The sequence below is a fragment of the Zootoca vivipara genome, chromosome 9 (genome assembly GCF_965207765.1).
Source record: "Zootoca vivipara chromosome 9, rZooViv2.hap1.1, whole genome shotgun sequence".
Lineage (NCBI taxonomy): Eukaryota > Metazoa > Chordata > Lepidosauria > Squamata > Lacertidae > Zootoca > Zootoca vivipara.
Window position 1 is genome coordinate 18,774,231 of NC_142592.1, and position 19,676 is coordinate 18,793,906.

The 19,676-nt window shown below is 45.3% G+C and overlaps 1 protein-coding gene across 1 annotated transcript; it reads right to left on the reverse strand.

Annotated features, from left to right (window-relative positions):
• Positions 1 to 4,152: 4,152 nt before the first annotated feature.
• Positions 4,153 to 13,801, reverse strand: CAV2 (caveolin 2). The gene is made up of 3 exons (XM_035126825.3): positions 13,190 to 13,801; positions 12,466 to 12,653; positions 4,153 to 6,528 (listed from the first exon to the last, which is right to left on the reverse strand). The coding sequence occupies exons 1-3, from the start codon at positions 13,670 to 13,672 to the stop codon at positions 6,378 to 6,380; spliced, it is 822 nt and encodes a 273-aa protein (XP_034982716.2). The 5' UTR covers positions 13,673 to 13,801; the 3' UTR covers positions 4,153 to 6,377.
• Positions 13,802 to 19,676: the final 5,875 nt, after the last annotated feature.

Consider the following 19,676-nt stretch of genomic DNA (forward strand, 5'->3'; position numbering starts at 1 on the left):
TTCCATTACTTTCAATGGGAAAGTTCGCTTCAGGTTAAGTACAGACTTCCGGAACCAGGGCCGGCCCTACATGCAGGCTGGGTGGTGTAGGGCACCATGGTGCGGCCCGCCAGGAGGGCGCCGCGAGCTGCGCCCGCCCGCTGGCCGGCCCGCCGCGCAGCTGCGCGCTGTGCCCACCCGCCCACCGCACTGGGAAACGGGGGTGGGAGGGCACCAGAGAGATCGCGCTGTGCCTGCCCGCCCGCCTGCCATGCAGCGCGCTGCGCCCACCCGCCCGCCCTCTGGGAAACGGGGCGGGAGGGCGCCGGAGAGACGGCCCTGTCTGGAACCAATTGTGTTTGTAAACCGAGGTACCACTGTATATATAAAGTCTTACTTGGATGGATTGTATTAGTCAGTAATTATAATAAAACCAGGGACGCGGGTGGCGCTGTGGTGTAAACCACTGAGCCTTGGGCTTGCCGATTGGAAGGTCGGTGGTTCAAATCCCCACAATGGGGTAAGCTCCCATTGTTCGGTCCCAACTCCTGCCAACCTAGCAGTTCAAAAGCACGTCAAGTGCAAGTAGATAAATAGGTACCGCTCCGGTGGAAAGGTAAATGGCATTTCTGTGCACCGCTCTGGTTCGCCAGAAGCAGCTTAGTCATGCTGGCCACATGACCCGGAAGCTGTACGCCGGCTCCCTCGGCCAATAACGCGAGATGAGTGCCGCAACCCCAGAGTCGTCCGCGACTGGACCTAATGGTCAGGGGTCCCTTTACTTTTACCTTTATAATAAAACCAGGAACAAGACTTGGCCTTTTACAATGTACATGTCCCTTGTTTTACCAAAATTACACTGTACATTCTAGGAACATTGATGGAGGTGAACCACACACACACACACACACACACACACACACACACACAAACCACCCTGCGAGCTATTTTCCTTGTGTTGGAATCATGGAATTCAGGGTGTGGCTTCTGGTTGTGTCCCGGAGAAAGAGAGTGGAAAAGGTAGCCTGAAGAAGAATGCTGCTGCTGCAAAATCTCCTATTATTTTATATTTCCATCTTGCTGGTTCAGTGTTCCCTTTCCTTTGTCCCATTGAGATCTTTCAGACTCACTGCAGATCGTTTCGTGTCAAGGATGAACAGAGTGGGTGGATACAGATGTAGATACAGACACAGAGGGCCATTATCATCTGGTAACTTACCATGGTGTACATCTCATTTGGCATACTGGTTGTCAAAACCACCCTTTGGTGACCTTCCTACCCTATGGTAGCTTGGTCACCTCTCTCATCCTTCCAAGTGCTAAGGAATTAATATTTGCCACCCATAAAATGGAAATGTATAGTAATAGAGGCGGACGCGGGTGGAGCTGTGGTGTAAACCACTGAGCCTTGGGCTTGCCGATCGGAAGGTCTGCGGATCGAATCCCCACGACGGGGTGAGCTCCCGTTGTTCAGTCCCAGCTCCTGTCAACCTAGCAGTTCGAAAGCACATCAAAGTGCAGTAGATAAATAGGTACCACTCTGCCGGGAAGGTTTCCGTGCACTGCTCTGGTTTTGCCAGAAGCGGCTTAGTCATGCTGGCCACATGACCTGGAAAACTGTCTGCGGACAAACATCGGCTCCCTCGGCCAGTAAAGCGAGATGAGCGCCACAACCCCAGAGTCATCTGTGGCTGGACTTAACTGTCAGGCATCCTTTACCTTTACCTTTTTACAGTAATAGAAATAACCATTTCTACCCCACCCTTAAAACTTTCCTAAATGCAACTTACCACACAAAATATTGTTGCCTCTGTGTTGTTTGGCTGAGTTCAGATTTTATATTTTGCAACACGATTGCAGGCCAGAGATCAAATGGCTGTACTGTACTTGTTGTTGGCAGTTTCATTTATCTTGCAGGACAATCCATATCTCTTGTTTCATCACTGCCTGGTGCAGAGTGATGAAACAGTCAAGCCACATCTTCCGCTCTTGTCCAGTGCAGAAGACAACAGCTAGAGGCAAACTGCTGCATCAACCTGGAGAGGGCACACGAATCAGGCCCCAGTCGTGCCTGATGCCATCAAGTGACAGCAGTGGGGCTGGCTCAGCATTCAGTGGATCCCAGGCATGTTCAGACCCTCTCCTCCCATGGAATGCCCTATTTTGGGGCTTCCTGTGAGCTAACACGAGCAGCGATCTTCCTGCCTGCCTGTTGGTTAGGTGGAACGAGATGCTCCACATTAGTCGAGGACACTAGCATCACTTTGTGGGTGGAGCTGAGCAGAGGGACACTCCCCTCAATTCAATATCCAGCAAGCCCTGTTGTAACGGGTGTTGGAACCTAGACTGTGAATTTTTGATGTCTTTATATTTGTACCATGTTTTTTTTGGGGGGGGGATACTTGTTCGATAGGCAGTTAAGGAGTGCCTTAAATAAATAAAAATGCAGCAAAGCATGAACACACAAAGCAAAATTGAACACAGCAAAGTATAGGAGGCTGTGTGCCCTACTTTACAGAGGACTGTTTCCTATCTGACAGTGTCTTCTATCGGAAGGGCTGTCTGGTCTGCGCCCAGTTCAAATATAAAGAACCACATGCAGGAAGAAGCAAGTTGTTCATCAACAGCTAGCTGCCGAAGGGCAGACAGGGCAGACACACAAGACCACAGTATTCCCCACTCTGATGAGATGTACTGAATTTCTATGTAAATGATGGCAACTATTTCTAAAATTGCATCTATGCATATCAATTAGCACATGAAAATCTTAGGCAAACCTCATTTTTTGGTGATGTGACTCTTCTTCTTTTTTGGTGATGCTTATGTGGTCAGTCTAGGCAAAGTCTATTTAAAAAGCAGCATAAAATCTCAGCAGAGATTTAAGAAACCCACATAAACGGGCCTAGAAGGACAAAATTGGCTTCACATGGCAGCAAAATGTAGTTGCCAAGCAAGCCCCATCTATGGGGTGAGCAGTCCATCTATGCTTTAGTTGAGATTCCGGCATTGCAGAATGACCCTCCAGATCCCTTCGAACTCTACAATTCTATTATTCTAAGAACCTTTTCTCTGGTAGGCTCCTGTTACAACTCAGAAGGTGGGGGGCACTCAAAGGAGGGCATCTGTTCAAGATCTCAGTGTATAAGCAGGCACATGTGGAGACAGGGAGTCCTTCTAGCACCATAGTCCCAAACTGTGATGGGCTTTATAGGTTGAAAGTCTCCATAAGCATCTGGTTGGTCACTGAGAACAGGATACAGGACCAGTGTTGGGCCTCTGGGCTGACCAAGCAAGGCTCTCTGTACGTTTTCATGTTTTCAGGTTGAATTTTGACTGGAAATTAGAGAGCAATGGTGTGAAAAATAGTAGACAGTAGCTCTGCTCTGAAAATATTCATGGTTGCTAAAATACACTTGATATTTTGGAATATGTGTGCAAACCCCATTAAATTGTTTTTCTATGAACTGCTTAGACATTTCTATTTTTTAAAGCAATTTAATAAATAAATTATATGGAACTGGACACAGGCATAGAACTGCAATTGGCAAGCACAATCGCAGGCATGCTTACTTCAAGCCAAATCCCACTATGTTAAATGAGACTTACTGGCACCCTAGTTTAGCCCAAGGAGAAGAACTCAAAGTGCTTACTTGTAATAGGGACAAAATCCATGTCTTCTGGTAGCAGCACTTTTGTCTTTTACAACGCCAAATAAATTTTAGTCTACTATTTTGTGCTTATTTTTTTTTAATTTTTAAATTAATTTTGATGTATGTAGTCTTGTTGTTTGAGTTGTATTTTAATCAGTTGTTTATATTTGGTGTTAGCCGCTCTGAGCCTGGCTTTGGCTGGGGAGGGCGGGGTATAAATAAAAATTATTATTATTATTATTATTATTATTATTATTATTATTATTATATACAGTATTATTCATACAACATCAGTGTAACAGTTTAGCTCAAAGTAAGTACAATTTGCATGGGTCAGGGCATGCATATAAAACTATTTATTGAACCTGCATCAAATGCATGGATAATAACCTTTGTTATTAGGGTTTCAAGTAACATGGCTCAGAGTCAATAAGCTTGGGAACAGCAAAGATTTGAGAACAGAAATTTTAAATGCACCTATTTTCTTCCGCAAGAGAACATGTAAACAACAAAGGCAGAAAAGTTTGAATGTTCAACATACCGTTTTAATAAAAATACTTTTAAAATACAGAGTCTTTGTTCAGAATCTTTGGCATAGCTTAGAACATAGCATTTAGGTCTCAAAGTGGAATCATACAGAGTATTTGCTGTATTTATGAATTGCATATATCAGAATTTCAGTGATTTTCATTTAAGTTCAAAATCTAGAAAACAAACCCCACTCATTTAAATTGTCATTGGCCTCCCTCTAGAGATTCTCAGGCACCCAAAAATTATTTCATGCTAGTATTTCCATGCACAGAAACTGCACAAGTTGGGAATGTAGGCCAAATATCTAAAACCATACACACCCCTCTTTGGAAAGAAATATGGGGAGATCAGAAGTGGAGAGTACCCACTTCTATGTGGAATGCTTTACTACTGTCTTAGGCACAACAGGATTCTGCTTCAGGTCCTTGTGGAGAAGGCAGTTCAGTGGCTCCTCCCTTCAAGAAACCTTTGTGGACTTGTATGCATGGCACAGCCCTACAGAGCAACGAGCAGGTGATTGGCTGAAGCATCCTCCTTCTTTAAAACAAAAGCTTGGCAAAAATATGGAGACCATAAAAATAAAGCTTCGAGGCAATTCATTACAATACAATTTACATAAAAAACACAATATGTACAGCAAAAGAGTTTCATTAAATAAAAGTGAGATTTTCTACCCAAGTTAACACCTTGTTTCAAACAGTTAATTTTGGAGTAGCCTTTCTCCCTTCCTTTTGATTCTTAGGGGTTTGCATAGTAGGCAAGTACTTAGTTCCCTTACACAGCAGTATTGTGTAAATCTGCATGCACAATTCTGTGGATCCTGAACTGTGTCCACATCTGCAGAAGAGAACCTCATAAAATCCCAAGAGTTACACTATGATCAAGAAAATGCCACATAAATGTAAGCCACCACCCCGAGGCAATAAGAGGGCAATCTTCAGCAAAGCCCTTTAGGGGTGGTGTAATTTGTTACCCCAGTTGAGAACCCCATATCCCACATATGCAAAATATAGGGCTACTGTATGAGCTTCTCAATTCACTGGATCGAAAGGGAGCAGTTGCCTGCATTCCTCCATGGGCATCTTGGAGCATGCTTATGTGGCTGAGCACCACATTGTCAAGGGTTCCTGTGCCTGAACTGGGATTCTCATTATTTGAGTCTGAGATTAGCCTGAGACTAATGAACTCCTAAGGAATAGGTCTTCAGATATGGAAGGGAGGAGGGAAGTGCAGCATTGATCCCTGCATTTGGCAATAATTATGAGTTGCTATATACATTAGCTGAGGCCCTTGCCTGACCAGTATGGATTCCCTACCTGCTGCTTTTGAGACTCCAACTCCAACTGTGGCCCAAGTCCCTAGATCCCATTAATGACCAAGGGGACCCAGACGGACCCAACCTGGGCTTGAGCTGTGCACTTAGTGCACTGGAAGCCACTGGATCTGAGAGACTACATGTATTGGGGGTTTAGGGATGCTGGTAGGTTTATACTAAGTAGACTTGATTGATTCTAGAACATGTTTGCAGAAGCTGTGGTCCTACAGACAGTGCTGGACTCCATCAGTCCCAACTAGAATGACCAATGGTCAGAAATGATGGGAGCTGTAGACTAGTGCAGCAACAGCTGGAGGGCCAGATGTTCATCACCTGTGTTTTATAGGGTGCTAGCTGTTGCTGAAAGAGAAGACTTAAATTAGGATTCAGGTGAAGAATTTTTTCAGGAGTAACAAACAATATTCTGGATGCATTCATAATTCTGAGAGTGAGCTGTATAGTATAACATGCATAAAATAGGCCGGGTATTAGCTGTCAAAGAAATTGGGTAATACTATAGATACTGTTTTAGTTGATACAGTGCATAGTGACTTCTTGTAGTTAGGATTCATTGTAGTAATACATGTCTAGGCAGGCATATGTGATGTGGTCATGTATGTCCCCATGACACATCAGTGGGAACCAGACAATGATAGTACCATTATAATAAAGTGATGTCAAATGCAGCCTGTTATTTTTCGTTTAGAAAATGGGATCATTTTTTTTCTTAACAATTTTTCCCCATTCCCAAAGCAAGCTTTGTTCCCAGAAAAGTGCAACCCCGACGGAAGAAGCCGGGGTGTGTGTGTGCCAGCCTTTTAAACAGTAGTAATTTGGAATGAATTATTCAGCAAGGAGATTTAACATTGTTTAAGACTAGAGTAGCGTTAGTTCCCAGATGTTCACTCTTGGACAAGGCGTATGTCGACTGATGCAAAGCACCTTCCTATGCTGTGATATAACGGTGCAATGAAAACATCTGTCACGCTCTTCCATACGGCTTGCACAGAGGGCAAAGCCATGAGACAAGACTTTGTGAAAGGAACCACAATCCTAGAAAAGAGAAGAAAAAGAGAAAGTTTAAATGAAGGACACTTTCTGAAACACCAGCCATTAAGTTCTGCCATTCTCATGGTTTGTTAAATAAAAAAATTAGAATTACTGTTGTTTTGCACAAAATTTATCCAACACCTTTGCTCTGGGTATGGTTTGACAAATCCTGGGCATGGCTGAATTCTAGCACTCCAACATAAAGATGGATTTACAGAGAAAAGACAAATGCCTACAACATCTTCATAGCCCCCAAATTTTCTGCTTTGCAGTTCCTTGCTACTGATCTTTACTCAGAAGTAACGCATAGGTAACACATAGGCAAATACTCAACAGGACATGTAATGTGCTTCTTGAAATTTCCTCCTTGATTTAAGTCTACAGCCAAAAGGAAAGGAGAAAGATCCATTCAAAGCAACAGAGGAATGTGGAGAGGCAACCTTCCTTTTAACAAGCCTGCAAACAGCTCACTCAACTGGTGGTTGGTACTGGCACAGATTCAGAGTGTTCTTTCATACCTAACAGATAGTGTAACTATGGCCACCAATGTAACTAAACCTGCCAGAGGGGAAAGGTTCAAGGAATGCTAAAACAGTAACAGTAGCAGTTAATTTTTTTCTTTTAAAAGTATGCTATTGTATCCTGCCCCATCCCAATTATTTTGATTCCTTTAAAAACAAAACAAAGCTGTAATTCTGTTCCCAATGTACCGTAATAAGGCTTGTCTGTGGATGGGGAGAGGTGCAAATTTTAGACCACAGAGAGGTAAAACATCCTGCCCTCCAACGTGGGTCTGCAACTCAACTGCTTCTCTAGTCACAGAGAGTTCTGGGTGCTGAAGGAATGCGAGGTCAAGCTCTTGTGCAAATTTTTGGCATGCTAACACTGTAACAACTCCTCTCTATTGGCACTTCAGCTATGCTTCCCTATGGAGGGTTTCCAAAACGCTTCTCCACACAGGAGAATGTTGTTCCTCCCAACGTACATCGTTCTGAGGCAGGTTAATAACAGGGTCTCCTTTTCCAGGCCGAAGAAACAAAATATTGTGGCTGGAATTAACTGCCTCTTATGGAACTGGCCGAGACCAGGGTATCTAGCAATCTCCCCCACAGTGGAGTTGCTTTGGCTCTTTCCCAAAAGGCACTGGGAGTGTTCGAGAGGAATTCACTACCCTGCCCTCAAAACAAGCAAGAATTACACGCTCCCAAACCAAAGGGATTCCACAGGAAAAAAGAACAATGGCCCGACATTTCCACCCACCTGACTCCACCTTTAGGATTTTTTTAATTTTTTATTTACAAGCACAGCTGAGAGTACATTCTTCAGGGGCGTTGTAGGGTGAAAACCAGGAAGACATTAAGTAACATTGTTATGAAAAATAATAATAAACTATCTAAGTCTTTTCTCTTTTAGCTTTTCAGATGTTTGAACTGTATATCAAATGCACCAAAGAACCCCAAACAAAAGTATTCCAATTTGCCTGTGCATCCAAGTCAGAAGCTTTCATCCAGGTGTTCCCACCATCTGGTGGCAACCACAGACAGAGCCTTCTCGGTGGTGGCCCGTCCACCTGTGGAATTTTCTCCTTAGGGAGGCCTTGCTGGCACCAACCTCATTTTGGCACCAGGCAAGGATTCTCCCAGGGCGCTTCAAGCCTGTTGCTATTTGGGAGCAGGAGTCAATCGCATACCAGCAAATTCGGGTTGCACAATGGTAGTTGATTGGCAGGCCTTGTGCAACACATCTGCTTCCCCAGAAGATCAGACTTTTTGCAATAAGGCAAGTGATGGGAACACACCCTGGAAAGTGTGGGGTAACCTCCCCTCAAGCAAATCAGCACAAATTATCAGTAAATAGCCAACATTCTCTAATCTCCCTGCATACAAATCAGGATGATTGATCCATACACAAGCCATCTGAAAGGTTTTTCAATGTATTTTAAGGTGTTTAACAATAAAATGAAATAATGGCTGTTTAATTTTTGTCGCTTTGTAATAAAAGCCAAATTTGATCCTGGCAGGCAATTTGGACCTATTACCAATCACTACATTGAAGCAGGTGGCGCTGTGGGTTAAACCACTGAGCCTAGGGCTTGCTGATCAGAAGGTCAGCGGTTCGAATCCCTGTGACGGGGTGAGCTCCCGTTGCTCGGTCCCAGCTCCTGCCAACCTAGCAGTTCGAAAGCATGTCAAAGTGCAAGTAGATAAATAGGGACCGCTCTGGTGGGAAGGTAAATGGTGTTTCCGTGTGCTGCTCTGGTTCGCCAGAAGCGGCTTTGTCATGCTGGCCACATGACCTGGAAGCTATACGCCGGCTCCCTCGGCCAATAATGCGAGATGAGCGCGCAACCCCAGAGTCGGTCACGACTGGACCTAACGGTCAGGGGTCCCTTTACCTTTACCTTTACATTGAAGCAAACATATTTTTTTTAAAAAATAAATTGCTCTCAGCCAATATTAGCCTTCTGTAGGGAGGGGGGAAATTGCCTCCTGGCCTCACCCTTTACCACACACATCTCTAGCTCCACATATTAGGCAAAGGTTGAGCCTTGTGTCTTCAGGGCTCCTGATCCTGCAGAGAAGTACAGTACAAGTATGGCTTTCACTCCTCATTCAGAGCATCATCCAATATGGAGTGGTTGGCAGAAAGAGCAACTGCAGGGCCTACATGTCAGCCCTTGTGGAGTTTTCAGGGATCAAAAGAGAAGCAGGAAGCCACTCACCCCAAAACACCGAAACAAATTGCCTGTGACCCTGAGTTCAGCCCAATTTCCTCCCATTTATTGGATGATTCCCCCTATTGGATAAACCCAAATTCATAGGGGGAAGTGTAATCATTGGCGGTGTTTTGAGGGTAATGTCATGCCGACGACACAAATTAAATGGGAAGACAAATAGCGGCAAGCACACAGTAAACTCTGGTGTGGACAAGTCCTGGGTTTCAAGTCTCCACTCAGCCACCAAGTTCCCTGCATAGCTGCCAAGTTTTCCCTTTTCTCACGAGGAAGCCTATTCAGCATAAGGGAATTTCCCTTAAAAAAAAGGGAGAACTTGGCAGCTATGGTTCCCTGGGTGACCTTGAGCCAGTCACTGCCTCTCAGTCTAATTCACCTCACTGGGTTGTTGTTAGGATAAAGTGGGAAAGGGGAGTTTCAAGCATGCAAGTTGGGTTAAACACTGCCATTTGACCAGGGCTGTGTTGACACATTCAACCAAGTGAATACCAAACTTCTCCAACATAGTTAATATAGTTGGGTACCCAGTTATGGCTGGCTGGGTGAGAGGTGATCTTTTGAAATGAAACTGAGTAAGATTTCGAATATGCGCTTTTAAAATATTATGTTTCAATTGTCTCTTCAGCAGCACCAAAGTGACTGAGCATCTGCAATGGGATGGTTTCTCTCTCAAGGGTATAGGTTTTCATTTAGCAAATACTTGGCACATGCAACAGATGCCCTTTCATACGATTTTGCTCAAAGCTTTCATTTCTGATAGTTGTTAACCCTGACCCAAAGCCTCTCTCTTACAAAATACGGACGATCCGTGCCCCCAAATTCTTTCCGTCAAATGCGGATTACTGTGAACAAGAGCATCAATGTGAATTTATGCACACACACCCCGTTGTAATATCACACTCTTGATTCCTTTCTCAGGGTGGGGAGACACATAAAACAGTGATCGATTTCAAAGAGGGTTACAACTAGAAAATGCAGTCCCAATTATGTGCAGCGGGGGCTGTATTTCAGTGGTAGAGCACACACATTACTTGCAGAAGTCCCCAATTTTCATTTCCAGCTTCTCCAGTTAAAGCAGGCCGGGGAACCCTTTCCTACAAAGGGCTGTTGAGCCATGGGAAAAGTCAACTCATTGTAGGTGGAGCCAGAACCAAAAGTGGGTGGAGCCAGCATTGCCAGCCTCTCTCTTTCTCTTTGCTCTGTGCCACCCCATCTCTTTGAGCTGTACAAAATGGCAAGTGCTGCCAGTGGGCCACAGGTTCCCCGTTGCAGTGTGAAAGGATCAGGTGGAACATGATGGGAAAGAGGCCTGCCTGAGACCCTGGACAGCGGCTGCCAGTCAGAGTAGATGACAGAGGGCTCAATGGGCCGAGCACTTTGATTCAGTGCAATCCTGTTTAATATGTCCACAAGGTCCATAAAAAAATAAATAAAACGATACATTTCAACAAATAATCAAGCAAGGAACTAGGTCAGCATGGGACAGGCCACAGCTCAGCCAGGTTGCTCTCAGTTTTCTTTAGCTATTGTGGTGCTTTTGCAGGTACCAGACATGCTGAATTAGCTCAGTTAGCACCCTGCAACCGATGCTGCAAGCTAAAACCTTTAAAGCCTAAATGGCCTCAGTCCAGTATACCTGAAGGAGCATCTCCACCCCCCATCGTTCAGTCTGGACACTGAGGTCCAGCTCCGAGGGCCTTCTTTCTGGTGGTTCCCTCACGGCGAGAAGTGAGGTTACAGGGAACCAGGCAGAGGGCCTTCTTAGTAGTGGCGTCCGCCCTGTGGAACGCCCTCCCGTCAGATGTCAAAGAGAACAACAACTACCAGACTTTCAGAAGACACCCGAAGGCAGCCCTGTTTAGGGAACCTTTTAATGTTTGATGGGCTACTGTATTTTAATATTTTGTTGGAAGCCGCCCAGAGTGGCTGGGGAAACCCAGCCAGATGGGCGGGGTATAAATAAATAAATAAATATAAAACAGAGTCATGGAATCAAGACGGGTAGTACAGCACAAATCTTGAGACAGCAGCTCAAAAATCTGGAATGACAAATACCTAGCACAGAGGTGGTGGGGAACCTCAGATGCAGGAATCTGACACAGCCCCTCGGATCTCTCCACATGACAGTCAGAATGAACATTTTTTGCCTGGCCAGAATGTGTCCTGGAACTCTGATAATGCCTCTTCATATGAAGTACTGTACTTCCTGTTTCACCTTCTGTTTTTTTTTCTGGCACTTCAGTTATTGATGAGACTGGCACAGACACACACTTAAGCTCCCTTGTGCCCATGGCAAGGATATGTATCAGCGTTCCACCCTCCCCGCCACCCACAGCAGTGGAGGAGCAGCCCAGGAAGCATTCGGACAGGTGGGCAGGCTCCTAGCCACTCCAAGTCAGAATGGAGAGGCTGATGCTTTTAATGTGTATATTACTGCTTCACATATACATATATATATGCTTACTGCTTCACATATACATATCTATTTGCAGGATTGGGGCTCACATGCATAACAAGCACTGTAGCATCCGAACCTGTCGGGCCTGCATCAGAATCAACCTTACCTGATGGCTCCAGGCAAGTTATCTCTTTGCCTCAGAAGCCCATCTGTAAAATGGGAAGAACAGTGACCTTCTTAAGACAGGTACAGTGATGCAAGGATTAGGCATGTGTGGCAGGATGCAGAATTCCGCTGACATCCCATTATGTGCAAGGACACAGGGCTGGTTCACATGTGCCTGCTCACCACTGCAGCTGAAACAATCTGTATGTGTGAATGGCCATCAAAGATAGAACATGTCGCCTGCTGTCACATCAAAAGCAATGCTTTTTAGTGGGTCAAGTCTGCACATTTTTGCCATCAGGTGCAGAAATAAAACATTGTGAATGGATGGGCCTGGCCTTACTTCTGAGCAAGCTCAACTCCAGTCATGGTGCAAAGGAAAGGAGGACTTTAAAAATGCAATCTTCTGCACACATTTAAGTTCCCATTGGATTCAGAAACTGTCAGAATGCAACCCAAAACTAAAATAAAATAATTAACAGTGGCCCTAAAATTACCAGCTGAAGAGGTGGCTGGGGCAGGACTCCTGGGAGAAGCATGAAGGACGGTTCTTCATAATTCCCAAAGTCCACCGTGTTCTTTCTATATGGCATATAGGTGATAATGTTAAAATGTCAGCAGGTAGAAGAAGCAGAGTTCTTACCAGATGTGCAGACAGCTGAGCACAGCAAAGAGGACCCCTGCCACAAAGGCCAAGGGGACCGCAAGGAAGAGCGTCAGGATCTTATAGATCAGGTATTTGCTGAGCTCGAAGAGTGCGTGGCTGCAGATCCAGACTTTGTCGAAGGAGTGCGTGGACGCCGGCTCCGCAATCACATCCGCAAATCCCAGCTGGAACGAGAGACACAACAAGCAGGCAGCGACATAAGCCCCTGTTTTGAAACGCAACAAGGACAGCTATGCAAAGGGAGGGGGGAGAGACGAGTGGGCAACCAACACAAAGCTAAACTGCTGCTTTTGTTACAGTTCTGAAAGAATCCTGCTGAATCAAACAGGCACACGCTTTTGACTCAAATGTCCTGAAATGGATCTAGAGTTCTGTGTTGTTGTTTTTAATGCACCGCAGAGAACGTGGAAATGCAATTCCGATCCGTTTTAAGTCGATCGGCACAAGTACCAACGAATAATAATAATAGGACCACCACAAGACACGCTACACCTCCAACTTCCGGAAAGAGAAAATCAAAAGTGCGGTGACTTGTAACTCTTTGGCTGGGTTGAAATCGCCTTAAATGGAATCAACGGTCAATGTCCCAGGGAGGGAGCCCCGATCGCTGCAATGCAAAGCAGCGGCAGGAACAGGTGGAGGAGCGACACGGTAACGTGTGGATGCGGAAAGCAAACCCGAGTCAGGCGGCCTCGCTCACCTTCAGATGCGTGTTAATCCCGCGCGGGTCCCTGTCCGGGGTTTTCTCCAGGCTCTTTTCCGCGTCCGACAGAGCGGGGCTGCTGCTTCGGTTGAAGCCGTATTCATCCATGAAGATCTTGGTGTCTGCTTTCTCTTTCTCCAGCCCCATCGTCGCTGGGGCAGCCTGGGTCCCGAAGGTCTTCCTGGGCTGCGGCTGGGGAGCTCCCCCCTCCTCCCCACCTCTCCACGTCCCCCTCTTTCCCCCACCCTTGGGTGCTCGTGGATCGCGCCGCTGGGTGGAGTGGGCAAAGCCCGAGACCACGCCCCGGAGAAGCCCACGGCAAGCTGCGCCGTCGCTCCTGTAGTGTAAACCACCAGCGAGGCTGCAATGGGCTGGGCAAAAAAAAAAGCAGCGCTTAGCGGTTGACACTGGAAAGCGGCCGATGGTGCCCGCCTGGCTCCCGCGCATGCTCAGACCCGACACTCTCCTCTGAGGCAACATTTGGGAGAAGCCAGGCGGCCACCTCGAGCGACCTTCCTCGGGGCCTCGTTTGCAAAGGGAGACTTGGCCAACGCCAAAGGGGCGAGCGAGCGCGCTCTTTCTCCTCCCGCCAGAAGTAGCGCCCCTCTTTTCATCGCTGGACCCCTGTGGTTACTCCTGAGGGAAAGCACATTTGTTTTTCACAGACCAATTAGACCTGAATAATCACACACACGGGGAATTTTAAACCAGGTTGAAATATTAGGCAATGCTTCTTTTGACGTTGACTCCATCAGAATCAATGGGGCTTACTTCAGAGAAAATGTGGGGTTTATTTTTTTTTTTGAGGGTGTGTGTGTGTCACACACCCCATGTCACCGTGGAGTCAGTGATGGCTGCGTTTTTCAAAGATACTGGTCAGTTGGGTCCACTGCAGACTGGCATTTCACCTGGGCCATCCCAGCGCTATTTTTCCAGAAAAAGAGGTGCCGCAACTCACCATGAACACCTTCTATGTTCTCTTATAATGGCAATGGCACCCACCTGAGAGGTGCCGGAACTGAGTTCCAGAAAGTTCCGGCTGGAAGAAAAGAGAGCCCTGCAGTTGGCCATGGGCTGGAAACAGCCTTGGTCGCCCTGGTGGAAGATGTAACACAGGGAAATAGAGGGAGCAGAGTGGCAGCCCTGTTGCTTCTCCTGGACATCTCAGCACTTCCTTCTGACTGGTGCAAGCTGTCAGTGTGCAAGTCCAGTTTGGGAGGAGAGCTATGGCAGGTTGAGGTGATAGTACCAAGTCAGGTAAAAAGTAAAGGTAAAGGACCTCTGGATGGTTAAGTCCAGTTAAAGGTGACTATGGGGTTGCAGCGCTCATCTTGCTTTCAGGTTGAGGAAGCCGGCGTTTGTCCACAGACCTGCTTTTCGAGTCATGTGGCCAGCATGACTATATCGCTTCTAGCACAACGGAACACCGTGAGGGAAAGCACGGCGCACGGAAACACCATTTACCTTCTTGCCACAGTGATGCCTAATTATCTACTTGCACTGGCGTGCTTTCGAACTGCTAGGTTGGCAGGAGCTGGGACAGAGCAATGGGAGCTCACCCCATCGCACAGATTCGAACTGGCAACCTTCTGATCTGCAAACCCAAGAGGTTTAGACCACAGTGCCACCCACTCCCAAGTCAAAGTACCAAGTACTGCCCATGGCAGAAATCGTTAGCTGCAAGCAAAGTTTCATAACGATAGCCAGGTTTGCCATAACTCAGGCCAATATGTAGTTCCTTTTCTAGTCTATAGCCCCACAAGATTAGAATTCTGGAATACTAGGATAATAATAATAATAATAATAATAATAATAATAATAATAATATGCAAAAGGGTATTCCCTTGTGCATGCTCATAACTCAAACATTTACTGGCTGAAGGAACAGGAGGGTACATGTCTACAGCCATGGTACTTTTCTCAATTTGGACACAAACCCACCATGACTATGGAAAAGAAAACCTTACACCCGCTCTCTAATTGTGGCGACATGTGACCAAAGATGCAGATAACCAGCTACAGATTCACTCTTAAAAACATGGGATCAAGCAGCAGCTGTACCACTACACCTGGTAAGTGCAAAAACAACAACACCCCAAACCCTTGTGTTGGGAACAAGGGGTCGGCTGCAGTGGTTTTACAGAATTTTTTAAATCTATGCTTCTCTGTGGCAAGATCTTATGATCCTGAAAAGGCAGCACCAAGATCATTTAAACATATAAATAACTTCCATGGACTAAAGCCCGCGGCTTCATCATACACGACATGTTATTCTTCATTGGCTCGTGGGAAAAGAAACAGAAAAATGGAGCCAGAGGAGTGTAAATGCTTCTTATCATGTATATATTAGTAAATGCTGTAAGGAAAACACTCTGAATGTGCTCAGAAGCACTCTTTCTTAGGTTCGAGGCTGAGCTGTGGCACTGAAAACAGGCCCAGAAGCTTACCTTTGGCAGACTCCAGCTCATATGAAGCCCTGCACCTACCAGCTAGCCGCTTGGGTGCCCAGTGCGATGTGCGTGTCCTGCAGCTGGGGGCGGAGCTAGCAGCCCATGGGGCAGGGCAAGCTGCCCATGGGGGCATGGCGAGCCAAGACAGGACTGCATGGAGCCTCTCCGCAGCCTCCCCCTCAGCTGTAGGGTGGCTGAGGCGGTGGGCAGACACAAGCTCTGCACTGCTTGAAAAAGCATGGAGCTTGCAGGCTGCCTGCCTGCCACCTCCCCCTGGGAGGGACATGTGGCTCAGGCATGCTGCAGGCCCCATGGTGTGGCGCCCAGGAAGGGGGGGGGTGCACGGTAGGTGTGGGAGTTATTTTTTCAAAATAAATATGAGCCCAATTTTTATATATTTATTTTAAAAACACATATTTTTTGCCATTTTGTCACCCCCCCAGTGATGACTCCTGGGGCGGACCACACCCCGCTTCCTACACCATTGGCACCTGCTTGAAAAGTGAGTGGCAACAAATCTTTGTATGAATTTACTTTTAAGAAGTAAATGTGCTTAGAAGTGCATTACTCTTCTGTCTTGATGGCCTCAGTTTGCGCAGCTGCTTAATTTTTTTCTTGACGTGCCTGAAACAGATGGAAGTTAAGAAGGTGATGCAGATGGAAATAAAAGCAGCCTCGTGAAGATGCATGGGGATTAGGCCCAGATCCGGTTTCTATTGCTAGGGCTTCCCTTTCAAGTCTTTCCTTAAAACTTCCATCTTCAGCAGCAATGTTTTCCCTTAACCTTAACCTCACCTCAGCTTACCCTCCGCTGCTTCATCAACATGACTTTTGTATCGATTCTGGCTTCGCAACCATCTCTTCCTTATCTTCCTTCTGAGAACTGTTAACCTTCTGAGATAGGATCCTGTTTTTCACTTATCTGGCTCTGTGTTCATTAAAAAAATAACTAAAATCTGCTAGTGCTTCTCTTAAGAGTTGCTTAAGAAAGTCTGACTTACTTTTGGCACTGTCTGTGCACATTTATGGATAGGATTCCATAACGTTGTCCCTCCACATACCCAGAGAACCATGTTCAATATTGTTACCCGCACCCATTATTATTATTAATTTATATACCACCCAATGCCAAAATAAGTTTCCAAGCAGCCTAAAAGTATAAAAACAAAGGACAGAAACATTTTCTAGGCTCTCTTTCACTGTACATTCTCTGAGGCAGACAGAAGCATTGTAGAGGACATTGTAGAGGACAGAAGCATTGTAGGGGACATTATCTGAGGAAGACAGAAGAATGTAGAGGACTGAACTTCTATTATACTTAAATGAACAGGCACTTCAGGGGTATGGTTGTGTACCCTTTTAAAAAAGAATCTGCACCCTGTTACTGATGGCAGGGGGTAAGGGTTGTGGGGCTGTGTGATCTAGCCCTGCCACTGGTAGTCTCTGCCACTGGTAGTCTACACACACTAAAGTATGGGGATCCCGGCCCCTGGGATGTCAACCAGAATTTGCCAACTAACATTTTGGTTCTAGGTATTGCCCAGATATGCATTTGGGAGTTTTGTCTTACTTGATTCCATTCAGGTTGTAATATTGTACTCATTTCCTGGGACTACACCTTGTTGAGCTCAATGGGACTTCTGAGTAGACATTTATAGGATTGCTTGACAGCTACCTGAATTGTCTGTAGACTTGTTGTTGTTTAGTCGTTTAGTCGTGTCCGACTCTTCGTGACCCCATGGACCATAGCACGCCAGGCACTCCTGTCTTGCACTGCCTCCCGCAGTTTGGTCAAACTCATGTTCGTAGCTTCGAGAACACTGTCCAACCATCTTGTCCTCTGACGTCCCCTTCTCCTAGTGCCCTCAATCTTTCCCAACATCAGGGTCTTTTCCAAGGATTCTTCTCTTCTCATGAGGTGGCCAAAGTATTGGAGCCTCAGCTTCACGATCTGTCCTTCCAGGGAGCACTCAGGGCTGATTTCCTTAAGAATGGATAGGTTTGAACTTCTTGCAGTCCATGGGACTCTCAAGAGTCTCCTCCAGCACCACAATTCAAAAGCATCAATTCTTCGGCGATCAGCCTTCTTTATGGTCCAGCTCTCACTTTCATACATCACTACTGGGAAAACCATAGCTTTAACTATACGGACCTTTGTCGGCAAGGTGATGTCTCTGCTTTTTAAGATTTCCTAAAGTTACTACAGACATACATGCTATTTTAGCCTGTCTCCTGGTTCATAGGAAATCTACCAGACTCCATGTTCTGTCAAATTCAAACTCCCCTAAACAAAAAAGTCTGATTATTTTCCTATTAATTCTTCTCCAACAGTTACAAAGTTTATGTCCTCAACTAAAGTCCTCTCTCAGTGTGAACTACTGTAAAGAGTGCTAAGGACTGAAAAGTGCATTTATTATTCGTGGTGCCTTCGACTCAATTGACCGCCCAAAGCTGTGGAGGAAACTCGCAGAATTAAAAATTGACCAGCGCTTATTGATTCTAATACAAAATCTATACTCTTCCAATACCAGTCAGGTCAAACTTAACACCAAAGGTCACCTTTCATCAGACATCCCAAACTCGAAAGGGGTAAAACAAGGGTGTATTCTTGCCCCCTTTCTATTTAATTTATTTTTATCAGACTTGCCAGATCACCTCCAAAAAATAGAATCACATGCCCCTAAACTTAATCAGAACCCAGTTCCTCTCTTATTATACGCAGACGATGCTGTCCTACTATCATTAACGAGCTTGGGTCTGAAACGTCTTATATCTTCTCTGATCCTTTACTGCGAATGTAACAAACTCTCTATAAATTATGAGAAGACAAAAATTTTGGTCTTCTCGAATGGTTGGAAATTAGAGAAATGGAAAATAAGAGGGCAAGAAATCCAACAAGTGAAAATCTATAGGTATCTGGGAATCTTATTCCAGAGCAATTTAGGGTGGGCAAATCATCGCACAAATGCCATAAAACAGGCAAAGTGCACCTCATCAGCAGTTGCCCGTTTTTATTATCAGAAAGGTAATCAATTTATTCCTGCGGCCAATCAGATATTTCAAACAAAAGTGCAATCCCAGATATTCTATGGAATCCCGCTATGGGTCCAAGCATATAACAGTGATTTAAAAAAGATTCACTCCAGCTTTCTGAGACGTATTCTTGGACTCCCAACTGTGATCAAATATGAAACAATGTGTGCAGAAATAGGCATACACACAATGGAATATTGGGCCTGGACCACCTCAATAAAATACTGGTTACGCTGCCATTTTCGCTGCCCCCCATCAAGTCTGCTCGCTGATTTGCTCAAAGACTCCTATAAATCAAGATGGTATCAGTACCTTGAAAAAAAGATTGAATCTTTAGGCATCGAGCTGGAGCCCCTGTACAATTCTAACGAGCAATACATTTTCCATAATATCCTAACTAGACTAAAGGATGTCGAGAGACAAAATATTATGGCAGCTGTAAACAAAATTTGCTCCCCCATATTCTATGATTTAAGTATCTTAGATAGCAGAGCCAATTACGTCACTAAGTTAATAATCCCAGCCCAACGTAGGGCTTTTATGCTGGCCCGTTTGAATGTTTTTCCCTCGGCATTTGTCAGGGGAAGATACCAAAACATTCCTAGAAACAAAAGATTCTGCAGATGTTCTATGAATGTCCCGGACACTGTAGAGCATATTCTCTTTCATTGCCCATTGTACAGTACGCTCCGTCAACGCGTGCTCTCCCCTCTTTTGGGTGGTCTGGAACCCCAGCAAGGTGAAAGTGTGGGATTCTGCCTATCTGACATTGACCAAAGGGTAACGGCGGGGGTAGCCGAGTTTTTGGTAGCAGTCCTCCAAGGAGCAGGTTAACAAGGAAAACCACTGATTCTGTATGTATATATATATATATATATATATATGTAGCCAACTGCTGCCTTTTTATATATATTTCAAGGCTTTTATATGTTATTTTCTCTTTTATGGTTTTATTTGCATAATGCCTAATAAAGGTTTGATAAGTAAGTAAGCATTTATTA

Excerpts from the sequence above, each read along its gene's own strand:
- CAV2 (XM_035126825.3), bottom strand. The coding sequence starts at position 13,672 with ATGTTGCCTCAGAGGAGAGTGTCGGGTCTGAGCATGCGCGGGAGCCAG. Across the intron at positions 12,654-13,189 it reads GGATTAACACGCATCTGAAG|CTGGGATTTGCGGATGTGAT; the intron begins GTGAGCGAGGCC and ends CTCTCGTTCCAG. Across the intron at positions 6,529-12,465 it reads CTCAGCTGTCTGCACATCTG|GATTGTGGTTCCTTTCACAA; the intron begins GTAAGAACTCTG and ends TCTCTTTTCTAG.